The 25,281-nt window shown below is 47.4% G+C and overlaps 1 protein-coding gene across 5 annotated transcripts; it reads left to right on the top strand.

Moving 5' to 3' along the window:
• Positions 1-4,679: 4,679 nt before the first annotated feature.
• NEFH (neurofilament heavy chain) lies at positions 4,680-13,097 on the top strand. 5 transcript variants are annotated; one of them, XM_043557988.1, is made up of 5 exons: positions 4,680-5,614; positions 7,455-7,654; positions 8,635-8,759; positions 10,393-11,080; positions 11,333-13,097. In XM_043557988.1, exons 1-5 carry the CDS (start codon positions 4,741-4,743, stop codon positions 12,488-12,490), a joined length of 3,045 nt encoding a protein of 1,014 aa, XP_043413923.1. In that variant the 5' UTR covers positions 4,680-4,740; the 3' UTR covers positions 12,491-13,097. The 5 variants fall into 5 exon arrangements, with proteins under 5 accessions (XP_043413923.1, XP_043413924.1, XP_043413925.1 ...); XM_043557989.1 differs by having other exon boundaries at positions 10,393-11,104; positions 11,375-13,097; XM_043557990.1 differs by having other exon boundaries at positions 10,393-11,248; positions 11,537-13,097.
• The last annotated feature ends 12,184 nt before the right edge of the window (positions 13,098-25,281 follow it).

Here is a 25,281-nt window from a genome sequence, read left to right as displayed (position 1 = left end):
CCACCCTGCGTGTCCAGCACCAGTTTAGTTCTGGATGATTTGAGACACTGGGCTCACTTCTGCTTTATCAGTGGGTTAACTCAGGCAACTGACTTCCTCATTTTACTCATCTATAAAATAGCAACAATGATCCTTGCCTAGTGAACAAGGGTTGAGGAGGTACCAAGGAGAAAGTGGTGGCTGAGTTCTCTTTGCTATATACATGACGGGGTAGGGGAGGATTCCCCCTTACTGAGGTCTCATTCTTTAGAGTCTCCAGTGCTCAACACAGGGTCTAACCCCATAGATGCTGAATGAATGAAGTGAGTGACAGTAATGTTTGGTTGATGTTCATGGAGAACTGCGCTGCTTTATCCTTCACATTGAAGCCCTGTTCCTGAAGAGCGCTAATCTTACGGTCCACAGGGGTTCTGGATAGTTTTGCCCCAAGCATCTTTGCTACAAGCATTTTCACCACATAACTAACTGGCCATGAAACAATTTTTCCTTAAAAGATTAAAAAAAAAATAACTGGCTGGCAGTTTGGTTTGATAGTTTGTTGATTTCTTCAACTAGCTGACAGTTTGGTTTCATTTCTCCATTGACATAGTGCTCCCGTTTGTATATAATATAAACTGCAGCCATTATAATGGTCTATACAGTGGTGCAGTCTTTTTAAATTTTTTTAATGTTTTTTAAAATTTATTTTTGAAGGAGGGAGAGACAGAGCATGAGCGGGGGAGGAGCAGACAGAGAGGGAGACATAGAATTTGAAGCAGGCTCCAGGCTCCAAGCTGTCAGCACAGAGTCCGATGCGGGGCTCGAACTCACAAACTGTGAGATCATGACCTGAGCCGAAGTCGGACGCTTAACCGACTGGGCCACCCAGGCGCCCCCAGTGGTGCAGTCTTGAACTCACATTTCCCATAGAACTTTGGGATGCCTATCAATGGTCATGTGGCAATATGTCAAGAACAAACAACAGAGTAGAAGGCTTTCATGATGCAATACAAAACTCAGTTACAAATATGCATCCTAGTATTTGGAAATGGATACCTCTCTTAATGAAGGAAAAACTGTGATGCTAAATGAGATGAATCAGCAAGCAAAAAATGTGTAATACTATGAACAAATGACTTTGAGGTAAGTGCTTAGGTACAATCCACAAAATAAAGTCAATTATTTGCAGTATTGCCATGAATGTACACACATTTAAAACGCATTCAAATATTTTTGTATTTTGCAATAGTCTTTTAAAATTTTGTTTCTCAGTGGCACCTAGCTGGTTCAGTCAGGATAATGTGTGATTCTTGACCTAGGGGTTGTGAGTTCAAGCCCCACGTTGGGTGTAGAGCTTACTTAAAAAATTGTTATTCATTTTTCATGTTTCATTATGTCCTTTTAAGTGAATGTCCTTCTTTTATTTTTCGTGATTTTGTCTGAGAAAAACAGACAAGATCCAAAGGAGCCCAGACGGCAGCCCAGGAAGAACACAGGGGTGTTCTGAGTGGGTCCTTCAGTGTGGGCTACCATGGGAGACACTTGGGGTCAAGAAGGACCTATGGTCAAACAGGCTTGGGCAACTCAGCATACTCCACCTACCTCAGGAGATTTTCAGTGTTCATTGCCAGTCCAGGCTCCAGGAGCCCTATTTAACTCATTTAGCCATGAAACTCCTCTTTTCCTCTCCTTTTGGAGGAACACTTATCATCCTCAAGAAGGTGCCTTAGGAAATGCTGGACTAGGATTTGGGAAGGACTTGAGGATTCTTGTCGCAGGGAGACAATTTTAGAGGTTTATGGGATTCTGTAACCTCCATGTTTTGCGTGTGCCTATCACACAGTAGGTGCTCAGTAAACATATAATGGATGGATGGATGAATGGATGGATGGATGGATGATTATGTTGTTCTCATTTCCAAATGTAAAAATTGAGGGGAGGAAGGTGAAAGAGATGTGAAGCCCAAGGACTTAGGACAGAACCATTTTAGTTCCTTTTAGACCACAAGTTTGGCTGGAGAACTGATGGAATTCATTCATTCATTCATTCATTCATTCATTCAACCAATGACAACATAGAGTGGTTAAGTGCAGTGTGGTAGATTAGCACTAAAGACTCAGAGAGGATAATTAACTAAATGCAGGGGTAAAGGAGGCCAGAAATGGCTTCCTAGATGTGAGTCAAATGGGCCCTTTGGAATAATGAACTCAGGGTTCCCACTCTCATGTTATTTTTCCAACCACACAAATCATGCTTGGGATTTCTTGCTTGGAATCCACAGGCAGCTGTGATCCCATGGTTGTGACCCCCTGACCTTGATAGAATCCATCTTGGCCCCCTCCCCTCTTTTACCCAGCCCCTCTCACCACTCTCCCTTGCTGTCAGCTGCACATCCTACACATGCAGAGGATATATCTGCATTATGCAGATGACTGAAAAGATTCAAAGGAGTCTGGCTCTTCTGGCAAAATTTCAAGCAGAATGACAAGTAAATGGGGAGCCACTTGAGAGCATGGAGGCCCTGCTCAAGCCCCCCAAATGCCATTCTCAGAAGCCTCGACCAGACACTCACCTCCATCCTCCCAGCACCGACTGCAAACCAGACCGTCTGGCCCCTGCAAACAGACTCATGACTGGATCTTTAAATGGGGGGAAAAATGCTTCATCATGTTCTGCTTCTCCATTCGAAACTAGAAACTCCCTTCCCCCTCCTTGCTCCTCCCTGGCGCACTCTCCTTCCAGTAAAACATGGTTAAAGGGACAGCACCATCACTTCTTCATCTCTGAGGGTCTGCTTAGAACCAGCGGTCTGGGAATGAGGCAGAGGGCAAGGAGAAACAAACTGGCAGAGGTCTTTTCTGGGGGGATCTATCTGTCTCCATCCTGGGGATCCCACCAAAGGAAAGCCAGTGTAAAGTGGAAGTGTAGTGGGGGTTGAGATAACTGCCTCAGGGACGCTCAGATCTGGGAGGAGAGGCTTAAAGCTCCCTCCCAGAAAAAGACTGTGGGGGTCCTTTCAGCTATCAAAGGAGGAGTGGGACAGCCCAGGTGTGTGTAAGTGGGAGAACATCATAGAAAACATGGGACTGGAACCCCTTGCGGAAGATCAAGGGGCTGTGTCCCTGACTCCCAGAGTGACCCCGCCAGATCATTCACCGCCCCCTCCTCGGTTTTCATCTGCATAACACATACGCATACCTCCCTCCCCTCTCCCCCCAAGGAAAAGGCAGAGATTAACCCCTTTTTCCCCCTAGAAAGAACAGACCCTGGCCTCGGTGCTGAAGCGACAGACGCAGCCGGCCCCCACTCCCAAGGAATTTCACATGAGAATGAAAGCCCAAGAAAAAGTCATAGAACACCGGCAGCTGCAGGGCACCCCAAATTCCAGGGACCCCTTTTCTATCTGACCCTCTATTAGGGATTATGGGGGTAAGGGATTTTGGTACCCTGAAAGCATTCCACCACTTAGCTGGGGCCGAAAAGGGATGCCTATCGCAGCACCCACTTCTCTGCTGTGGGAGTGGGGGAGAGATGACAAAGTCAAAGTGGAGGGAAGATGGACTTCCTAGTTGTGCGAAAGCAGCTGCCATATCCACGGGCAGTATATGGGTCCCCTTTCCTAGTTCAGCCAGAGACACCCCCCCACACACACAAAGCAAAAGCTGTGTGGGGTGGGGAGGGGGTTTCTAGTTGCAGCCTGTCCCAGGGCAGGGCCCCCTCTTGGTACAGACAGGAAAATCAGGGGTGGGGGACACAGCTTGTCCAAGGTCATTTGGCCAGCAAACTGTGGAGCTGACTTCAGTGTGCAGACCCTGGCCTGAATTCTCTCTCACACAGCCCATGTTCCTCCTGCCTATTCATGGCATCCTCTGCCTCTTTCACTGAGGGTCCCCCTTGCTGGGGCCAGCTGCAGAGCCTACCTCCTCCTATACTGTGGAGACCACTGTGTCTCCCATCTGGGCTCCCCTTTCACCATCTTCTGAAGTGTTTCCCATACCCCCAATTCAGGGTAGCCTTGCCCCCCTTCCCAACTCCAAGTCCCCCTCCCCTATTCCGCAGCCGGCTGCAGTTTCTTGAGGCCTCTCCTGGTGGGTCCCAAGCTATGAGGGAAAAAGTGTACCTCCATTCAGGAGTCTTCTATCTCTACCTTCTGTAGCACCCATCATGAGTCCATTTATGATTACTTTGCTCCCTCCCTTATTCTGGGCCATCTCCAGACACGCTACACCCCCTATCTGAAGGTCCTCTCTAACTTTCAGGAAAATTTTGTGCCCCCCATTCAGGGGTCCCCTCATCCTACTGACTACAGAGTCATCCATCACTCCATCCCAAAGGCGACCTGCCCCTATTCCCACCAGGACTCCTTGTCATCTCCCCATTTCGGGCCCCTTTTCTGTTTCCGAACACAGTAGCAGGGTCTTCGGACTCGCACCCAGGGGTCCCCGCCATTCCACTCCAGGAGTCCTCTACCCCCTAACTCGATCTCAGGGTGGTCCTCTGACGTCGCGTTGATTCCCCTTCAATCCAGAGTCCCCCTGCCCCGCCCCTCTCACTGCGGCGGAGCTGCCGGACCCGGGCCGCGGGGGAGGAGGGAGAGAGGGCGGGGCCCTCCTCCCCCGCCCCCCCCCCCCCCCACTGCCTAGGGGCTGGACCCGACCGGGCTGCTATAAAAAGCCCGGCATCCCAGTGCTGCCGCAGTGCCGCCCGCCCCGTCTCGGCCTTGGGCTTCCCCCTCCACCGGCGGCCGCACCTGCTCCGGCCATGATGAGCTTCAGCGGCGCGGACGCGCTGCTGGGCGCCCCGTTCGCGCCGCTACATGCAGGCGGCAGCCTGCACTACGCGCTGGCCCGCAAGGGCGGAGCGCGTTCTGCTGCCGGCTCATCCAGCGGCTTCCACTCCTGGGCGCGGACATCCGTGAGCTCCGTATCGGCCTCGCCGGGCCGCTTCCGCGGTGCAGGAGCCACCTCGAGCACCGACTCGCTAGATACGTTGAGCAACGGACCGGAGGGCTGCGTGGTGGCAGCAGCGGCAGCCCGCAGCGAGAAGGAGCAGCTGCAGGCGCTGAACGACCGCTTCGCCGGCTACATCGACAAGGTGCGGCAGCTCGAAGCACATAACCGCAGCCTGGAAGGCGAGGCGGCGGCGCTGCGGCAGCAGCAGGCGGGCCGCTCCGCCATGGGCGAGCTGTATGAGCGAGAGGTACGCGAGATGCGCGGTGCAGTGCTGCGCCTAGGCGCGGCGCGCGGCCAGCTGCGCCTGGAGCAGGAGCACCTGCTGGAAGACATCGCGCACGTGCGCCAGCGCCTAGACGACGAGGCCCGGCAGCGGGAGGAAGCTGAGGCGGCAGCGCGCGCACTCGCGCGCTTTGCGCAGGAGGCTGAGGCGGCACGCGTCGAGCTGCAGAAGAAAGCGCAAGCACTGCAGGAAGAGTGCGGCTACCTGCGGCGTCACCACCAGGAGGAGGTGGGCGAGCTGCTCGGCCAGATCCAGGGCTGCGGCGCCGCGCAGGCGCAGGCGCAGGCCGAGGCGCGCGACGCCCTTAAGTGCGACGTGACGTCGGCGCTGCGCGAAATCCGCGCGCAACTCGAAGGCCACGCGGTGCAGAGCACGCTTCAGTCGGAGGAGTGGTTCAGAGGTTTGTAGGCGCACGGTGGTGCGGGGGAGGGGGCGCCCCCTGGTGGCCTGGCAGGGTGGACTCCCAGGGTGAAGGCGGCAGGGCTGGAGGATGTATTGCTCAGCTTCCCCCTGCAAAGTGCATCCCCCTTAGTTAAACGACAGTTTCACTCTGGGTCTCTGGAGATAACCCCCTTCCCTTCCCTGCAGCTCTGGGTTCTCCTTTGGCTGCCCTCCTCCAGGGGCCTTATAGCTGTCCTTAAGCTCTGGATCCCCTCTGTCCCCCCCCGCCCAAGATTGGATAACCCCACTCTGAGGCCCCTTTCCATCAGGTTCCTAACACAGTTCCAAAGCAGTGACGGCTTCTAGTCATAGGCACTGAGGACTCTTTGCCCTTCAAAGTAACATGCCTTCGCTGCCCAACACTGCCCATCCCCCTTGCCTGCACCCTGCAGGGGACCCCATCCTCCAGACTCCTATTAGGCTGCTCCCCAGTGAGGGATCATCACCTCAGCGAATGGGTGTGTGAGGCTGAGGTGGCCCCTTAATGTCCTCTCTCCACTTGAGAAGCTGGGAGCCTCTTAAGTTCCCCCCTCCTCCCAACTCCATGATGCTCTGAGTCAGCTAGATTGCAGCAGCAGCAGCTCTGAAGCTGTGCCCAGCACCTGCAGGGTGACCTTGACTAACACTTGCCTTCTCTGGTTTTCATTTCTTTGCGGGTTAAAAGGGGAGGCGGTTGACAAGCTGAGCCTCTTACTCAGGGGAGCTATATGATCCTTCCTGAAACTCTGTATACAACTTTTGCATTTTTCTTGGGAGAGGGTGCAGAGGCTCCAGCGATTTTCAAACAGGTCTGTGATCCACAATGGGTAAGGGTCCTCACCCACTTTGATGGTTTTTAAGTCTTTGCCAACACTAGCAGGGAAAGCCAGGAAAGCTAGAACTTAGGTGCATGGTTTTTCCCATTACTTTTCCTCTCCTTTGCAGTGGCAGAACCTTCCCCTCCCCCATCTCTGCAGCAAGACACCTCCCAGAGCAAACCTCTCTGCTCTCTTGGGCTTTGGCCTTCACATAGACAAACCATCCCAGGACTTCTGGCCCATCCAACTGGCTTCCCTTCTCCCTGGCCCACCCTCCCGACTCAGGCCCTGGGTGTTACTATTTTGGGATGCAGGATATTCACTTTCAGGAGATGTAGATTAGTCTCCAGACCTCCACTGATCCTGAGAGATCTTCTGGGAACCAGCAGCCCATTGCTCACAGGGGCCAGGGTGTGGCTGTCCTTGGCACAGGGACTCCTATGCTAGAGAATGCACAGCCAGGTGGGGGAAGGGACAGAGGAGATGGCGCATGGGCCCCAGGCTCTGCGGTGACCTTGGGTTCTACAGAGCCAAAAACCTGCAAGAAAGGGGCTATGGCTACATAGTAGCTCATAGCACCTTTATGCCTCCAAAGGTCACAGGCTCATTAACTTGTTCAGCCACATGCTCAGAGTTAAGCCCTGTACGCCAAGTTTCACATTTAAACACTAGCACTGCCAGCCCTTGCTGGGGAGCTGAACTGGGTATTAGGACCAGAACTGGGGGCTTCTTCTGCCTTATGAGTTTTCAGATCCTGTATTGGGGAGACAATGTAATCTTTGGAACCAGATAGACACTAGATTTGAATCTTAGCTCTACTGCTTACTAGCTAGGTGGCCTTGGATATTAGTAATTTGCCTATCACAAAGGATAGGGTGGATTAAGAACCCAAGATGGCACCAGGCACCCAGTAGGTCCTCAACGCACGTGTGTCACCTTTTGGATCAGTAGAATTCAAATCCAGGTGTGTCTAACTCTGTTCCCTGTCTCCTTCTCCCCCAGTGAGGCTGGACAGACTCTCAGAGGCAGCCAAGGTGAACACAGATGCCATGCGCTCAGCACAGGAGGAGATAACTGAGTATCGGCGCCAGCTACAGGCCAGGACCACAGAACTGGAAGCGCTCAAAGGCACCAAGGACTCATTAGAGAGGCAACGCTCTGAGCTGGAGGACCGTCATCAGGCCGATATCGCATCCTACCAGGTGGGCAGGGGTGGAGCAGAGACCAGACTACCTTACCTGGTTGGGTTATCCTGAACAAGTCACTGCCCCTCTCTCGGCAGGGTTGTGGTGGTGAAGACCATGGGCCTTGGAGTCAGTCAGACATATGAGGGGTACCACTGTGTCTTTCTAGCTGAGTGGCCCCAGGAAAGTTACCTGCTTTATCTGAGTCTGAATTCCTTTAATGCAATGAAGAAAAAAAAAAAAAAAGAATGCCCACTTTGCTCTGCAAAGGTTAAAGAGATGGGCAAACTTTTCACGAGCTGTGTGTGAGCCTGCTCAGCAGGGTCTTAGTCACAGTGCACATCTGGTAAATAATAACCAGTGTCTGGGAGTGAGCGTAGCCTGGGGAAGACCTTGGCAGATTCCTTGCATTAAAGACAACTGGCAAAAGAAAATAACACTTTGAAAGAACGTATTATGCAAGTATGGTGATTGTGGTGATTGTGGATAAATTAGAGAACGGAGAAAGCAGAAAGGAGGCAATAAAAATCAGCCATAATGTTTCACTTTAAGCAGGGCTAAGTGAGCCTTCATACTAGTGGAGAAGCTTCCACTAGTATTTAACCTGCTTCTGTGTGTTGCTTCAGTCATCAGCTGCGGGTGCTTCCTCAGCCCTATCTGGCAGGCACTTGGGAGCATTGGGAGCCAAAGCAGACAAGGCTATGTTCCTGCTGAGCATTTTCTAAGCTTAAAAGATCTGTAAAACGTCACCCATCATTCCTGGTGTGTTTCATTCAAGACCAGTCCCCAGGTTGAGGTCATATACATACACGGCAGGATTTTTGCTTCATCTGGTTTCCATGTCCATGAATGAGGCTGCCACAGCTTTGACAGCATGGCCCCAGTGAGACTGGCTAGATTGAACTGCTTTGGGTTTGCACAGTCTGCCCCAGCTTCTCTGGTGCTGAAGGCCAGGCACTGGCTGGTGCGTGACATGTGTGTGTGTGACCTCTCCCCAGGAAGCCATCCAGCAGCTGGACACCGAGCTGAGGAACACCAAGTGGGAAATGGCAGCCCAGCTTCGAGAGTACCAGGACCTGCTCAATGTCAAGATGGCTCTGGATATTGAGATCGCTGCTTACAGGTGAGGTGGGCCAGGGGCCTTTGTCATGGTGGGGAGCCCTTGTGTTCTTATGAGAAGCGAAGCACTGAGTTTCAAGTTCCCAGCAAGGTGGCCTGCCTGTCTTAGAGAGCAAAAAGAATTTTTTTTATTGTGGTAAAATGTATAACACAAAATTTGCTATTTAACCATTTTTAAGTGTACAGTTCAGTGGCATTAAGTACACTTACATTGTTGTGCAACAGTCACCACCATCTATCTCTAGAACTTTTTTCATCTTCCCAAACTGAAACTCTGTGCTTGATAATGAATAACTCCCCACTGCCCTTTCCTCCCTTCCTCTGGCCCTGGCAACCATCATCCTGATTTCTGAGAGAAATAAGTCTTGAGAGTGGCTTATTTTCATTCTGACAGTGATTTAGAGGATTAATGTTCCTCATCCCTCCCCAAATCCAGCTGACTAGAGGTCTGCTTTGGAGGGAAGGGAGATACTTCAGTTGTTAGGGGCCTTTACAATTCTCGTAGTGTTTTTTAGCTCCCTGAGCTTTGGTTTTCCGGGGAAATAAAATGGGGATGATAATAACAGTACTCTTGTTGGGTTGTCAGGAGGAGGTGCTAATCCAGTTCCTGAGCGGATCTTAGTACCTCTGGGTTGTCACAGAGCAAGCCCTCAGGAAATGGTAGCCAGGAGAAGGTCATGAGACCTCCCAATTTAGCAATCTCTTGCTAAAGAGCAGACTGACCCCCTGAAGACCTGTCCCAGTTGCTGGCTGGTGACCCTTTACTTCTCACCTCTTGGGTCTAGTTTGTAATCTTGGTGCTCAGAGTGTGGTCCATGAACCAGCACAATTGGCATCTTCCACAAGCATGTTAGAAAGTCAGACTCTCGGGTCCCCCCAAGATTTACTGAATCAGAATCTGCATTTTAACTAGATTGCTGGGGTATGTGTATGCTGTTAAATTTGCAAAACACTGGTCTCTAGGGGTAACCCCTACACCTACTGTGAGGCAGGTACTGCCAGGTTCTTTTTATTCATTATCTCACTGAAACAATCCTCTGAGGTAGGGACTCTTAGTGACCCTCTTTTTGCCAATGAAGAAACTTGAGGCTTAAAGTGTTTGAGTGGCTTGGCTGAGGTCACATATCTACTGAGTAGGAAAGGGTAGAAACTGCTGCCCCCTCCCTATTCCTAAAACTCAAAGAATGAGAATATAAGGTGAAAAGAGACCCTTAACATTCCAATGGGTATATTCTGAGACCTCTTAATCACAAATTTATAAATGTGGAATTGTTTGCTCAGGCTCCCATCTTCCTCTTAAATGTTTTAGTTGAGGGACAATTAATGTAATTTTTGTTAATGCAGGTGCTCTCTTTTGAGGACCATGTTTTTGTGCATGTTAGGGGAGGTTGTTTTATAAGTTTCATACTTAGCTGCATAAAACCCCAGTCCATTGGGGTGCAGATTCTGGGTAGTTCCTGGGATGATTTGCCAAGTGACTTTTTCCGGTCTCAAAGTGCCCACCATTCACATTCCTTCCTCCACCAAAGTCCATACCGTTGGATTCTGTGGGCCTTCAGAGTAACTCAAGAATACCCCCAATCCATCGATCTGTTCTGAGTTAATAATAATAATGTGTTCCATTATCCATTCTGCAGAAAACTCCTGGAGGGCGAAGAGTGTCGGATTGGCTTTGGCCCCAGTCCTTTCTCCCTTCCAGAAGCACTCCCCAAAATTCCCTCTGCAGCCACTCACATAAAGGTCAAAAGTGAAGAGAAGATCAAGGTGGTAGAAAAGTCAGAGAAGGAAACTGTGATTTTGGAGGAACAGACAGAGGAGATCCAAGTGACTGAAGAAGTAACTGAAGAAGAAGAGAAAGAGGCCAAAGAGGAGAAGGGTGAGGAGGAGGAAGCAGAAGGAGGAGAAGAAGAAACAAAATCTCCCTCAGCAGAAGAGGCTGCATCTCCAGAGAAGGAGGAGGCCAAGTCACCAGTTGGAGCCAAGTCCCCTGTGAAGGAAGAAGCTAAGTCCCCAGCCGAGGCCAAGTCCCCAGTGAAGGAAGAGGCTAAGTCACCAGAAAAGGCTAAGTCACCCATGAAAGAAGAAGCAAAATCACCAGCTGAGGCCAAGTCCCCTGTGAAGGAAGAGGCCAAGTCTCCAGCTGAGGTGAAGTCCCCTGAGAAAGCTAAATCCCCTGTGAAAGAAGCAGCAAAATCACCAACTGAGGTGAAGTCTCCAGAGAAGACCAAGTCCCCTGTGAAGGAAGAAGCAAAGTCCCCAGTGGAGGCCAAGTCCCCAGAGAAGGCCAAGTCCCCTGTGAAGGAAGAGGCCAAGTCCCCAGAGAAGGCCAAGTCTCCTGTGAAGGAAGAGGCCAAGTCCCCAGAGAAGGCCAAGTCCCCTGTGAAGGAAGAAGCCAAGTCCCCAGAGAAGGCCAAGTCTCCAGTGAAGGAAGAGGCCAAATCCCCTGAGAAGGCCAAGTCCCCTGTGAAGGAAGAAGCCAAGTCCCCAGAGAAGGCCAAGTCCCCTGTGAAGGAAGAGGCCAAGTCCCCTGAGAAGGCCAAGTCCCCTGTGAAGGAAGAGGCCAAGTCCCCTGAGAAGGCCAAGTCCCCTGTGAAGGAAGAGGCCAAATCCCCTGAGAAGGCCAAGTCCCCAGAGAAGGCCAAGTCCCCTGTGAAGGAAGAGGCCAAATCCCCTGAGAAGGCCAAGTCCCCTGTGAAGGAAGAGGCCAAGTCCCCTGAGAAGGCCAAGTCCCCAGAGAAGGCCAAGTCCCCTGTGAAGGAAGAGGCCAAATCCCCTGAGAAGGCCAAGTCCCCTGTGAAGGAAGAGGCCAAATCCCCAGAGAAGGCCAAGTCCCCTGTGAAGGAAGAGGCCAAGTCCCCTGAGAAGGCCAAGTCCCCTGTGAAGGAAGAGGCCAAATCCCCTGAGAAGGCCAAATCCCCTGAGAAGGCTAAGACTCTTGATGTGAAGTCCCCAGAAGCCAAGACCCCAGCAAAGGAGGAAGAAAGGTCCCCTGCAGACATCAAATCTCCTGAAAAGGCAAAAAGCCCTGTCAAGGAGGAGGTCAAGTCCCCAGAGAAGGTGAAATCTCCTGTGAAGGAGGAGACCAAGGCTTCTGAGAAAGAGGTCACAAAGAAGGAAGAGGCAAAGTCCCCCGTGAAGGAGGAAGAGAAACCCCAGGAAGTGAAAGTCAAAGAGCCCCCAAAGAAGGTCGAGGAAGAGAAAGCTCCAGCCACACCAAAACCTGAGGAGAAGAAGGACAGCAAGAAAGATGAGGTGCCCAAGAAGGAGACTCCAAAGCCTGAGGTCCAGGAAAAGAAGGAACCTGCTGTGGAGAAGCCCAAAGAATCCAAGGTTGAAGCCAAGAAAGAGGCTGAAGATAAGAAAAAAGCAGTGACCCCAGAGAAGGAGGCTCCTGCCAAGGTGAAGGAGGAGGCCAAGCCCAAAGAGAAGACTGAGGTGTCCAAGAAGGAGCCAGATGATGCCAAGGCCAAAGAACCCAGCAAAGCAGCAGAGAAGGAGCCAGAAAAGCCAAAGAAGGAAGAGACACCAGCAGCACCTGAGAAAAAAGATGCCAAGGAGAAGACCACAGAGGCCAAGAAGCCTGAAGAGAAACCCAAAGAGGAGCCTGGCAAGGAGGCCCCCACACCTGGCAAAGCCAAGACGGAAAAGGCTGAGAAATCCTCTAGCACAGACCAGAAAGACAGCAGGCCTCCAGAGAAGGCCACAGAAGACAAGGCCTCCAAGGGGGAGAAGTAAAGCAGGGAGAAAGGACTATCCAGAACAGCCAAAGAAACTCAGGAGGGTCTGGGAGCTCAAGAGTTGACATAACAAATTTTCATGTTTTTCTCCCTTTTCTTTATATAAGAAACTCTACTTAGACGATGGGGCCCTCCTTCACCAAACAGAAATTTCTATTAGCAATATTTAGCAAGAGAGGGTATTCCCGACCCCCCAACTCCACACCCCAAACCCTTCCCAGGTGATGGACAATTATGTTATATGATAGCTTATGTAGCCGAATGTGATATATGCCGAATGCCACATGTAAACACTTGAGTATACAAACTGACCCCCTCCTTTCCAAATAAGTGCATTTATTTCCTGTATGTGCAACTGACAGATGACCGCAATAATGAATGAGCAGTTAGAAACACATAATGCTTGAGATGTCTTAACTTATTCCTGAATGCCTTCTGTTTTCCAAAGGAGTGGCCGAGCCCTTGCCCAGAGCTCTCTATCCTGGAAGAGCTGGAGCAGGTGGGGCTGTGCACTGGCCACTGAATCATGCCAGGGCGCACTTTTCCACTGGAGTTCACTTTCAATTGCTTCTGTGCAATAAAACCAAGTGCTTATAAAATGAAAATGTTTCTGTTGTTATTTATTCTCTTTCCCCAGGCAGGTTGGGGGACAGGGCCAGGGGAAGTCTAGATGTCACACTCAAGACAGCAGAGGACTGAGTAAGCATCAGAGGTCTCATGCAGGTATGGGACCAGTTAATGTGGCCTTCCTTGGGCTATTTCCTGGCATAAATCATGTGCCAGGCAATGTGCTTTATTTTTAGGATCTTGTAGATAAGTGGTCTGGTGTATGGTTTCACAGGGTGGTCCATGGATCACCTATATCAGCATCATCTGGGAGCCATATAAAAATGAAGATTCTGGATGTCTCGGTTGAGCATCCGCCTTTTGATTTTGGCTCAGGTAATGATCCAGGGTCATGGGATGAAGCCCCATGTCAGGCTCTCCCTCTGAGGGAGAGAAGATTCTCTCTCCCTCTGACACTCTCACCCTACTCGCAGGCACACTGTCTCTAAAACTAAAAAAAGAAAAAGGAGATTCCTTGTTTCCATTGTAGACCATTGAATCAAAATTTGAGGGGTAAGCCTGGGAAAGTACATGCTTTACCAACTCCCACTTGATTCTGATGCACCCTGACACCTGAGAATAGGTGAGGTCCTTTGAATATTAAAGTCTATTTACAGAGCTCTATGTCCTCTTTTGTAAGGAGGGATGAGTCTTCTGAATGAGGGGCCATATGTTGCCAATTCACCTGTGGTGAAGACTACAGTCACCACCATTGGGAACAATCTGTCAGTAGTCCCTTAATTGAACGCCAGCATACTTCTCCAGACATGATTTTGAAAGTTGTGTTGTTCTGGTGGACTGATGTGAGGTCTTTACTGTAAAATCCCTGTGTGGTTTCCAATTTTAGCACTGTCATGACTCCTTGTGTTTATTTTTAGCACTTCTCCTGGGAATTGCTTCTTTCCCTGCCCCAACCAGGTGGTTCTCAGAGCCACCATGTTTTCTAATTGCTCTATGCCACTGGTCACTGGTGATTGGCCCAAGAATGACCACGTGGCTCCAGGTGAGTCAATGAGATCCCTTTCCCGGGATTTCAAACTTGAGACCAGATTGGCTGGCAGTTTTCTCATTGTGGAAGGTGGGAAGATATGGGAATCGGTAGCTATGGGCTACCATTTTTCCAGCCTTGAGGAAAAGTTAGTCTGTGAGAAAGGGAGAGATAGATGGACAGAGATAGATGGATAGAGACAAAATACCTAGAGAGTCATTATAGATTTCAAGTCCTTGATTCTGATGTTCCTTTCCAAAGCTTGTTGGCCATTCTTTGAGCCAATAAAGTTTTGTTAAAATTCATTTAGGATACTTTAGGATTCTGTCATATGCAACCAGAAGAGTTCTGAATAATGTAGTAACTGAAGGGGGCTGGTCACTGTGCTAGAACACAAATGATGATCTCTCAGAGAATGAGCAAGTAACTCCTCAAAGTTGTGCCCAAAATCCACTCCTCAGCCCAAGGCCCACATCTCACTTTTGGCAACCACTTTCATCTGTTACAGGTCTCAATTTTTATTTTTTAATTTATGTATTTTTAAAAAGATTTTATTTTTTATTATTAAAAATGTTTTTATACATTTATTTATTTTTGAGAAACAGAGTGAGACAAAGTGTGAGCGGGGGAGGGGCAGAGAGAGAAGGAGACACAGAATCTGAAGCAGGCTCCAGGCTCTGAGCAAGCGGTCAGCACAGAGCCTGATGCAGCGCTCGAACCCACAAACCGAGATCATGACCTGAGCCGAAGTCAAACGTTCAACTGACTGAGCCACCCAGGTGCCCCAAAGATTTTATTTTTAAGTGATCTCCACACCCAACATGGGGCTCGAACTCACAACCCCGAGATCAAAAGTTGCACCAACTGAGCAGCCAGGAGCCCCATAGGTCTGAAGTTTTAAAACAGAGTATCAAGACAGTATAGGGTGGTCACATTTAAACAAAGGGGTCTTTATTTTTATTTTTTTTTTTCAACATTTATTTATTTTTGGGACAGAGAGAGACAGAGCATGAACAGGGGAGGGGCAGAGAGAGAGGGAGACACAGAATCGGAAGCAGGCTCCAGGCTCCGAGCCATCAGCCCAGAGCCTGACGCGGGGCTCGAACTCACGGACCGCGAGATCACGACCTGGCTGAAGTCGGACGCTTAACCGACTGCGCCACCCAGGCGCCCCGACAAAGGGGTCTTTAAATGTCATTTTAGAAACAGTTTTGATTGGCCCTTCAAGTTATCAAACACAACCAAGGACTCTATGAAACCTGAGTATTAATTTTCTGAACAGTTCTTTCCTAGGGAAATCAGACCTCCACAGGCCCTGGCATATAGCTACACTACCTAAATATTGAGGGGGATCTAGGACCTAGGAAATCCCCATGTGTCTTTTCTGAAAAAAGTCACAATTAGTTGCGTTCCCCAAATTGCTTATAATGATAACTACCATTTGTTGAAGTAATCCTATTTCACATTTTCCCATCTACATGGGAGTTTCTCAAGGTAGCTGTTCTGTTGCCTATTGTATAATGCTGAGAAAACTGGTGAGGTGAGTTGCCCAGTCATACGGCTAGTAAGTGGTAAAGCCAGGATTTAAACCTAGAACTCCAGAGTCTGTATGTTTTCTGTAGTAACCTGCCACAGAATCCTGAACAAGTTTCTGTGGTGTATCATTGGCTTAATTTTGGTCATCAGAGGACTGCTATGTAGGGTGACAACTGTCCTAATTTGTCTGGCATGGAGAAGTTTCCCAGGATATAGGGCTTTCAGTGTTTCAAACTAGGAAAGTCCTGGACAAATGAGGATGAACTGAAGGACAATGGCTGTGCAGCCTGTATCCAGATTGGAATGAGTCTGGGGGGGAGAGGGATTTCCAAGAAAAAAATTAAACTGATAAATTGCTTGACATGATCCATCATGTATAAAATTGGAAGTCTATTACTGAACTATTGGAGAGTGTGGGAAGATTTAGTCAATTCAAGGAAAATAAAACAAATAATAAAATAACTATAAGGCAAAAAATTATGTATAAGAGGAAGTGTAATATGCATAGTGAATCCAACAGGTAACAATATTCACATAAAGATAACAAAAGCAATGAATGTGGATTACACCCAAAGGTAAGATAAACATAAGGGAAAGATGGGGAAAGGGAAACTGGAGTGTGTAATTGATCAAAAACACTTATCTCTCATGCCAGTCTGGAGAAACTGCTTAAAACTGATACATCAAAGGCCTGAGAAGCCATCAGACTAGAGGAGACTGAGGAGACATGATGACTTAATGCTGTGTGGCAGCCTGCATTGGATCCTGGAACATTAGAGGAAAAAGCAGTGAATTCAAATGCAGTCTGTCATTTAGTTAAGAGTAACATACCAATATTAATCTCTTCATTTTGACAAACATACCATGATCACACAGAGGTGACTATTAAAAGAAACCAATTCCTGAGGGTATTCAGGAACTCACTATGCTGTCTTTGCAACTTTTCAGTACATTTTAAATTACTTCAAAATAAAGCTTAAAAAAATGATATATCAAGAAGTTGCACAGGGCTAAAAATACAAGGTAAAATATCAGACATCAGAACCTAAGCCATGGAGTTGAAGATAAAGCAGATGAGGGTCAGGAGAGGAGGCAAAGACCCCTATGCATCACTATAAGCAGATCATAACCAGTCAATGCCAACAGGGTCCAAAACAGCTTCTAGCCCCATCTCCTTATTCTAAGAGGAGGCCAGAGGACGCAGGAGCCTGCCTGAGGCCAAGTTGGTAGCAGAGATTTCGCTTTCCTATTTGTTCTAGAGAGAAAATATGAATTACCTGGATGTCAATTTTTTACAGTTCTATTTTTTAAAAATTGCCCTCAGTGACCCTCATTTAGGAAATGTATACTTACTCAGTTTTGAAATTGCAGGGAAGACATGATTGGTGTTAGAGATACAAGGCCTCTTACAAATCACTGACTCAGCCGATGTCCACAGGAGACAACAGGGGGCTTGTCTAGATTAGAATCCAGGTCATCAGCTTTGATGCACCATCATGGTCACCACTTACTGAGCACTTTCCAAGGACTGGGCACTGGGCTACACATTTTATATTCACAGTCTAACAACAGCCTGATGAAATGAGCACTCTTGGGCCTGCATTTTCTCAGTCAAGAAAACTGAGGCTCAGAGAAGTGACTTTGCCCCAAATCCCAGAGCCAGGAAGAGGTGAAGGCTGGATTTAAATTTGAGCCTGTCTGACCACACAGCCCAAGCTCTTCCTTTCTTTGCCATTCTGTCTTCTGACATATTACATGACCACCCCAAACCAGATGCTGTAGGTATCTGGAATGCCAAAAGCTGTAGCCTTCTTTGGTGATATCATTTTCATGGTGGCCCCAAGTGGCACAGGCAGGGCAGAAGGATCTGAGCCAGCTATTCCTCTTCTCTTGCCCTAAGTGGGTATGCTCCCAATGCTGTAGGTAGGATTAGCAGGCCAGATACCAACTAGGACTAACTTTAACCATCTGCCAAACAAAATAATTCTCCTTCTGAGAGGATAACAAAGCTTGGGAAAAACCAAGGGAGTCAATTTGCTAAGAAATTGCTTGTCAGATGTCAAAGGCCTGGGGGACACAAATGATACATGGAAAGAAGCTGATTGCTTTAGGATGTGCCCTTCCTGCTGGCTAGCTGTCGGTTCAGCAAACACAGCTGGGTTGATGAAAAACATCCTTCATTTTTTCTCAGGGGAATTGTTTCAGAAGGACTAGGTTAGGTTCTGTCTGTGATAATAAACAACTACATCTCGATGTAGCATCTTTCTCACTCATGCTACACATCCAGTGTGGGTCAGCAGGGGTCTGTGTTCATAGTGGTCACTCGAGAACCAAGTTCATAGGTGACCCATGTAGACCCAGGCTTTCCAAGTTCACTGAGGCAAGAGAGAGAGAATACAGCAAACTATGCACAGGCTCTTAAAAGTTCCACTTGAAAGTGATACAGGTCTCTTCTGGCAACATTTCACTGGCCAAAGTAATTCACACAGTTATATCTAATATCAGAGGAGATAGGCAGAGCAGTCCTACTCAGTGCTAAAGGGAGAAGAGGGGAAACTTTTTTAGGGGACAGCACTGATAATTCCACAGCAATGTTCCAGAGAATTCTGACCAGCAGCTCCTGAGAGGATGTACTGGAGGTTTCCATATTCATCAGCATTATTTCTGTTGCAAGTGGTCAAAACAGAACCAAACTAGTTTAAACAAAATACCATTGCTACCGATAAATTAATAAATATATTACCTTACAGAACCAAGGAGTTTAAGAAGGTTGACTTGCCTCAGATAAAGCTAGATCGGGGGAATTCTCAAAGGATGTTCCCCAAGATGCTGTCATTTCTTTCCCCATCTCTCAGCTGTTTTCTTTTGTGTAGGCTTCATTCTCAGGCAGGACCTCTCCATGTAGTCTCTTCCAGCTTCCAGCTTCCGTGCCACCAGATGAGTAAACTCTTCAATATTTCAGGAAAAGTCCACGGGTTGGTTCTCATTGGGCTGATAAGGTCACATGCTCCTCTCTGGTACACTGTAGGCTGTAGTCACTTGCTCATGCTTACAGCTGGGGAAATATGTTAGGCCCTCAAATTGAAATTGAGAGTTTAGAAGGTGTGGTTCCTAAACGAAATTGGAGATACTGCTATTAAAAAGGAGTAGATGCTTGGTGGTAACAATGATAAATGTCCACAGTGCATGTAGTAGAAGATCCAAGGAGCAATAATACTCAGTGTCAGTGGGCATGCTGGGAAACCTGAATTTTTTGGAACTAATGGTTGGAATGGAAACTGACAAAACCTTCTTGGAAGGCAATCTAATGAGATATATCAGAAGCGTAAAAGCTGAGATACTCTAACCAAAGTATGCCACTTTGGGAAATGTATCCTAAATCAATAATCAGGTCTGTACAGAAATATTCAAATCCAAAATATGTTCACTTCAGCTTTGTTTATATTTTGGAAAAATGGAAAATACCCTGAATATACAATAATAGGAGAATGACTAAATAAATTAAATTACATTTATATTAGTAAAGATTCTGCAGCAAAAAAGAAAACTATTTAAAAAATTTTTTTAATGTTTATTTTTGAGAGAGAGAGAGACAGAGTGAAAGTGGGGGAGGGGCAGAGAGAGGGGAAGACAAAGAATCTGAAGCGGGCTCCAGGCTCTGAGCTGTCAGCACACAAGCTGACATGGGGCTTGAACCTATGAACCATGAGATCATGACCTGAGCTGAAGTCAGACATTTAACCAACTGAGCCACCCGGGCACCCCAAAAGAAAACTAATTTTTAATGTTACAAGTAATTTATATCAGTTTATAGCAAACATCTTTAAAACACTCCATGCAAGCATACGGAATGTTCTCCAGGACAGATCATACGTTAGATCATAAAACAAGCTTCAACAAATCTAAAAAGGATTGAAATAGGACAAAGTCTGTTCTCTGATCATAATAGAGTGAAATTAGAAATAACAAACAAATTTGTAAAACTCACAAATATATGGAAATTAAACAACACGCTTCTAAATAACAAAAAAATCAAAGAAAATACCATGGGGGATGCACCTGGGTGGCTCAGTCAGTTGCGTCCGACTCTTGATTTTGGCTCAGGTCATGATCTCACTGTTTATGGGATTGAGCCCCCAGTCAGGCTCTGTGCTGACAGCATGGAGCCTGCTTGGGATTCTCTCTCTCCCTCTCTCTGCCCCCCTCCATGTGTGTGTGTGCTCTCTCTCTCAAAATAAATTAACTTTTTTTTTTTTTAAAGAGAAAGAAACTATGGGGGAAATTAGAAAATACTTTGAGGTGAATGCAAATAAAGACATATGGAAACTTATGGGATGTGGCTAATGCAATGCTTAGAGGAAAATTTATAGTTGCAATTATCCACATTTAAAAGGAAGAAAGTTTTCAAATTGATAACCTAATTTCCTACCTTAAGATTAATGATAGAAAAAGAAAACTAAACTCAAAGCAGAATTAGAGTAGAAATTAATGGCATAGGAATAAAAACTAAGACAAAAGTCAGTGAAACTAACAATTGGTTCTTGGAAAGATCAACCAAACTGACAAACCTTTAGCTAGACTGAGGAAGAAAAGAAAGAGCACTCAATTGCTAAAGTCAGGAATGGAAGAGGGGACATTAATACCAAACTTACAGAAATAAAAAGGATTATAAGGGAATACTGTGAACAACTACATCCCTGATAATTCAGGTTAAATGGAGAAATTCCTAAAAAGGCACAAACTACTGAAACTTACTCAAGAAAAAATAGAAAATCGGAATATATCTACCACAAATAGAGATTAAATTAGTGATTTCAGGGGTACCTGGGTGGTTCATTTGGTTGAGCATATGACTCTTGATTTTGGATCATGATCCCAGGGTTGTGAGATCAAACCCCGTTGGGTAGAGTTTATTTAATAAAAAATATACATTTGTATATTTTAAAAGTTTCTAGATACAGGGGCACCTGAGTGATTCAGTTGATTAGTCATCCAACTTTGGCCCAGGTCATGATCTCCTGGTTCCTGAGTTTGAGCCCCATATCGGGCTCTCGAGCAGAGCCCTCTTCGTACCCTCTGACTCCCTCTCTCTCTGTCCTTCCCCGGCTCACAATCTCTCTCTCTCAAAAATAAACGTTAAAAAAATTAAAAACTAAAGTTTATTTATGTATTTTGGGAGAGAGAGAAAGGGAATCCCAAGCAGGCCCCATGCTATCAGTATGGAGCCCCACATGGGGCTCGAACCCACAAACTGTGAGATCGTGACCTGAGCCCAAACCAAGAGTCAGATGCTCAACGGACTGAGACACCCAGGTGGCACAGCCAACTATCCATTAAAACTAATTAAATATGGAACATCCATTGAATGGAATACTATGCAGCTGTAAAGAAGGATGAGGAAGCTCTTTATACCCCTGCACTGATATGGAAAGATGTCTAAAAAAAAAAAAAAAAAGAAACAAAAGAAAAAAGCCAAAATGCAAAAACAGTGTATGCAGTATGGTATTTTGTGCAAAGATGGAAAAATAGTGACGCCTGGCTGGCTCAGTCGTTAGAGCATGCGACTCGTGATCTTGGAGTCATGAGTTTCAAGCTCTGCATTGGGTGTGGAGCCTACTTAAAAATAAATTTCTTAAAAAATAGAAAAACAATTTGTGTTTGTTTAAAGAATTTGAAAGGATATAAGAGAAAGTAAGCAACTTGGTTGCTTATTTGTGGGAGAGGTGGGAACTTGGCAGGTGGGGGATAAGATTGATGGTAAAACTTTTCACTGTACTTTCACTTCTTATGCTTTCTGGTTTCTCCCTCTTGTGAATGAATTACTTATTCTAAAAATCAAATTAAGAATTTTGTATACTATGGCTTCATTTTAGTAAGAAAACAAATAAATGTGAAATTGGAAAATATGAAACACCCAGCCAGTAAGTGATTAGTCTACATACAGTGGGAAATAAATATGGTAACTGGTCCTGTGGAATTTGACCCAATGGAATAAGAAAAGGAATAGTGCAATTTCAGCGTTTCTGCCAGTTCCCTGCATTGCCAGGGCAGATACCCCTTGGGCACAGTTGCTCACCAAAACCACCACATATTTTCACTCAAGCTGCTGTATCCCAGCACATGGGTGAGCGATTGATTGGTTTTTATGCCCTTCATGTAGAATTTTACATTGCAACTTGTTAGACTGGGTCCACCTTTGAAATATTTTGGGATGCCATCGATTCACTCATTGCACAAATGTACTCTGAGGGTCCCCCGCCAGCCCCACTGGGTAGTGCTGGAGTTTCCTTTCCCAGTTTAGGTCATCTGTGGAAGTAGTGAGAAAGCCAAGTGAGGAGAGGGTGTGGCAAGAGCCCAGGAAGTTGAGGTGACCCTCTGGTGGGAACCAGGACACAGGCCCACAGACAGCAGGGAGCAGATGTGAGGCTAATGGGCTGTGGTTGGCCTAGTGACAGGTAATGAGAGCTTGGCTCCTCCACCTGAGGGCAGAGCCCAGTTTAGCTGCCACAGGTGGAAGTGCTGGGGGCCAGGAGTGACAGGACCAGAGAGAGCTGGGCTTCCAGAACCTGGGAACCATCTGCAGGGGAATGGCATATCAGGCAGGAGAGGCCTTCCTTACTCAAGAGGCCCCTTCTCAGGGCGCCTGGGTGGCTCAGTCTGTTAAGTATCTGACTTAACCTCCGGTTAAGCTCCGGTCATGATCTCACAGTTTGAGAGTTGGGGCCCCGCATCGGGCTCTCTGCTGTCAGAGCAGAGCCTGCTTCAGATCCTCTGTCTCCCTGTCTTTCTGCCCCTCCCCTGCTCGCTGTCTGCATCTCTCTCTCAAAAATAAATAAAAACATTAAAAAAAAAGAGAGAGGCCCCTTCTCTGGGGCTGAAATCTGGAAGGCAAGGACAGGAATCTCTCCCCTTTGCTGAGCAATGCTAGGTGTTGGGCACGGTGCTGAGAAAGTTGATACTTAATCCCTACAACCACTCCCAGTTGCAGATGGGGACCCCAAAACTTAGAGTCAAGCAACCTGCCCAAGGTCAAACAGTTGCTCAAGGGTGGAACAAGGACCTGATGGGTCAGCCGGACACTAAGCTGTAACTCTTGACCACCATAGTGCTCTTGGTGTACTTGTGTCGATGAAATGAACAAACGGCCCAGCAAAAAGTGCCAGCATGAAACTATGCTGAGCCTGTAGGTGCTCTTATGAAAAGGAAAGCTCTGGGGCGCCTGGGTAGCTCAGTTGGCTAAGCGTCTGACTTAATTTCGGCTCAGGTCATGATCTCACGGTTTGTGAGTTTGAGCCCCGTGTAGGGGTCTATGCTGGCAGTGCAGAGCCTACTTGGGATTCTCTCTCTCCCCCCTTCTCCTGCTTGTGTGCTTTCTCTCTCACGCTCTCTCCCTAAGTAAGTAAATAAATAAATACTTTAATAAAGACAAAAAAGAAAAGGAAAGCCTTCACGGTAGTTAGACCTGCTGAGATCTCACCCTGGGTGCTCAGCTCAAGAAGGCCTCCGGGTTGAACACCTCATTTTATGCTCTGAGCCTCACTTTCCTCAACTGTAAAAATGAAGAGAATGTGTATTCTTGGTGTCCTGTTGTAATTAAATGGGACAGTGAATGTAAAATTGTGACTAGCACAACTGTCTCAACAGACAGACTGCTGCACGCCAGGGAAAGGACAGAGTTGGGGCTAGAGACAGGGAGAAAGTTCCTTTGGCAGTCTGGCAGCCCATGGATAGGGTTTTTAGCCATTTCCCCACAGTGATCAGCAAGAACACCCTTAAAATAAAAAGGGTCTTTTGGATTTTATTTGTAGAGAAAACAGGAGAGAGCAAGCTGAGAAGAAAATAATGGCGAGATTAAGATATACAAAGAAATCAAGAACGTGGATGGTAGCTTTAAAACAGGCAAGGAGATGGGGCACCTAGGGGCTCAGTCTATTGAGGGTCCAACTTCAGCTCAGGTCATGATCTCACGGTTTGTGAGTTTGAGCCCCGCATTGGGCTTGCTGATGTCAGCACAGAGCCGGCTTTGGATCCTCTGTCTCCCTCTTTCTCAAAGATAAACCAACCTTTAAAAATAATTAAAAAATAAAAATAAAAAGACAAGGAGGGGCACCTGGCTGGCTGTCGGTAGAGCATGCGACTCTTGATCCCGGAGTCGTGAATTTGAGCCCCACGTTGGGCACAGAGATTACTTTTTAAAAAACTAAAAATAAATAAAAAGGTAAGGAACCTAGGCTGAGTCCCAGGTATGGGAGGATGACAGAGAGGGACTACTGTCTGGGAGGTGCTCCAGGAAAGGCCAAGGACAATTCTGGTTGAGGGGGAAGCTTTGAGGTCCTTCCAAGCCAGGCCCTTCCCCTAACTGCTGACTGGAAGCACATATGGCTGTCAAGTACCTCAAAGGGGCTGGACTGTCCTGAGCTTGTCACTAGCTTTAAAATACTTCTCCTTACAGCCAAAGGATTATTTTGTTCAGCCAGCTCCTTTGAAGAGGGAAAATCTCTTCTGGAGGGCGACAGGTTCTGACATCCGCCCCGGGGAAGTAGAGCCTTTCCCCTGTGCTCACATTCTTTGCAACCTTGTCCCAGCTACTGGAGACCAGCTTTTGTGCTGAGTCAGTTTGGCTGCCTTCCAGCCAAGAACAGTGGAGGCTGCAATGCAGGGGCCATTAAAGGAACTATTTTTAGGCCCCATTTCAATCTTATTCAGCACAGGCGGTGAGATGCAGGGCCTGAAGGTGTCCAGACCAAGGGGATGCCGGCAGGGACAGGGTCCAGGCAAGTAGGTCAGGGAAATGACAAGGAGATCTCACTATGTGGAGAGAAAGCAGCACACGGAGGGAGGTTCACTCTGCTGCCCACAGTACGGAAGACAGAAGAGGGGGAGCTGATTGCAGAAAATCGGGCCTTCCTACATTATATGAGGAGTCACCAAGAAAAATGAGGGACGGGAAGGAAGTACAGCTACTTCCAAAAAGAGACTAGGGCAACGTGCACCTGGGGAGTTTGTTAAAAATACACTTCCTGGGCCCATCTTAGGTCAACAGAGTCCGAATATTAGCGGGAGGCATGGGAATCTGTTTTTCTAACGCCCTCTTGGGATGGGGGACTCACACACACTTACATTTGAGGGCCTCTGGGCAGAAGAGTATCTACCTTTGAATTCAAAAGAATGATGCAGGCTGAGGGAAACGAGAGGCACAGGTGGTGGTGGTCATTTAGCCACCAGAGAGGACATTCTCCTTTCTTCAAGGGCTCAGGCCTCCATCTGTAAAATGAAGGGCCCTGGGAAGGCCAGGAGTCTCCTGGTTCTTTCTCAGGAAATCCTTATTACTGAGATGCTCTGTGATCAGCCAAGACAGGAGGAAACAGCTTTTATACCAGAGACCCATGTTATCCAAGGATATTTAGTCCACCGAGTGAATAAATGCATGATAGGGAACAAAGTTCAAAGTATGTTCTGGGAGAAAAAAGCCACTTTTTAAAAAATTTATTTTTTTAGAGAGAGAGAGAGAGACAGAGAGAGAGAGAGAAGGCACAAGCAGGGAAAGGGGCAGAGAGGGCGAGAGAGAGAGAAGCCCAATCAGGCCCCAAGCTCAGTGTGGAGCCTGACATAGGGCTTGATCCCACGACCCTGGGATCACGACCCAAGCAGAGATCAAG

Source organism: Prionailurus bengalensis, chromosome D3 (assembly GCF_016509475.1).
Source record: "Prionailurus bengalensis isolate Pbe53 chromosome D3, Fcat_Pben_1.1_paternal_pri, whole genome shotgun sequence".
Lineage (NCBI taxonomy): Eukaryota > Metazoa > Chordata > Mammalia > Carnivora > Felidae > Prionailurus > Prionailurus bengalensis.
The sequence above is the reverse complement of the archived record's forward strand: the minus strand, read 5'-3'. Positions and strand labels throughout refer to the sequence as shown.

What these genes read in the sequence shown, in the direction of transcription:
- NEFH (XM_043557985.1), top strand. Translation starts at nt 4,741, where the DNA reads ATGATGAGCTTCAGCGGCGCGGACGCGCTGCTGGGCGCCCCGTTCGCG. An exon ending in GTCGGAGGAGTGGTTCAGAG is followed by an intron (nt 5,615 to 7,454) that starts GTTTGTAGGCGC and finishes CTTCTCCCCCAG; the next exon opens with TGAGGCTGGACAGACTCTCA. An exon ending in ATTGAGATCGCTGCTTACAG is followed by an intron (nt 8,760 to 10,392) that starts GTGAGGTGGGCC and finishes TCCATTCTGCAG; the next exon opens with AAAACTCCTGGAGGGCGAAG.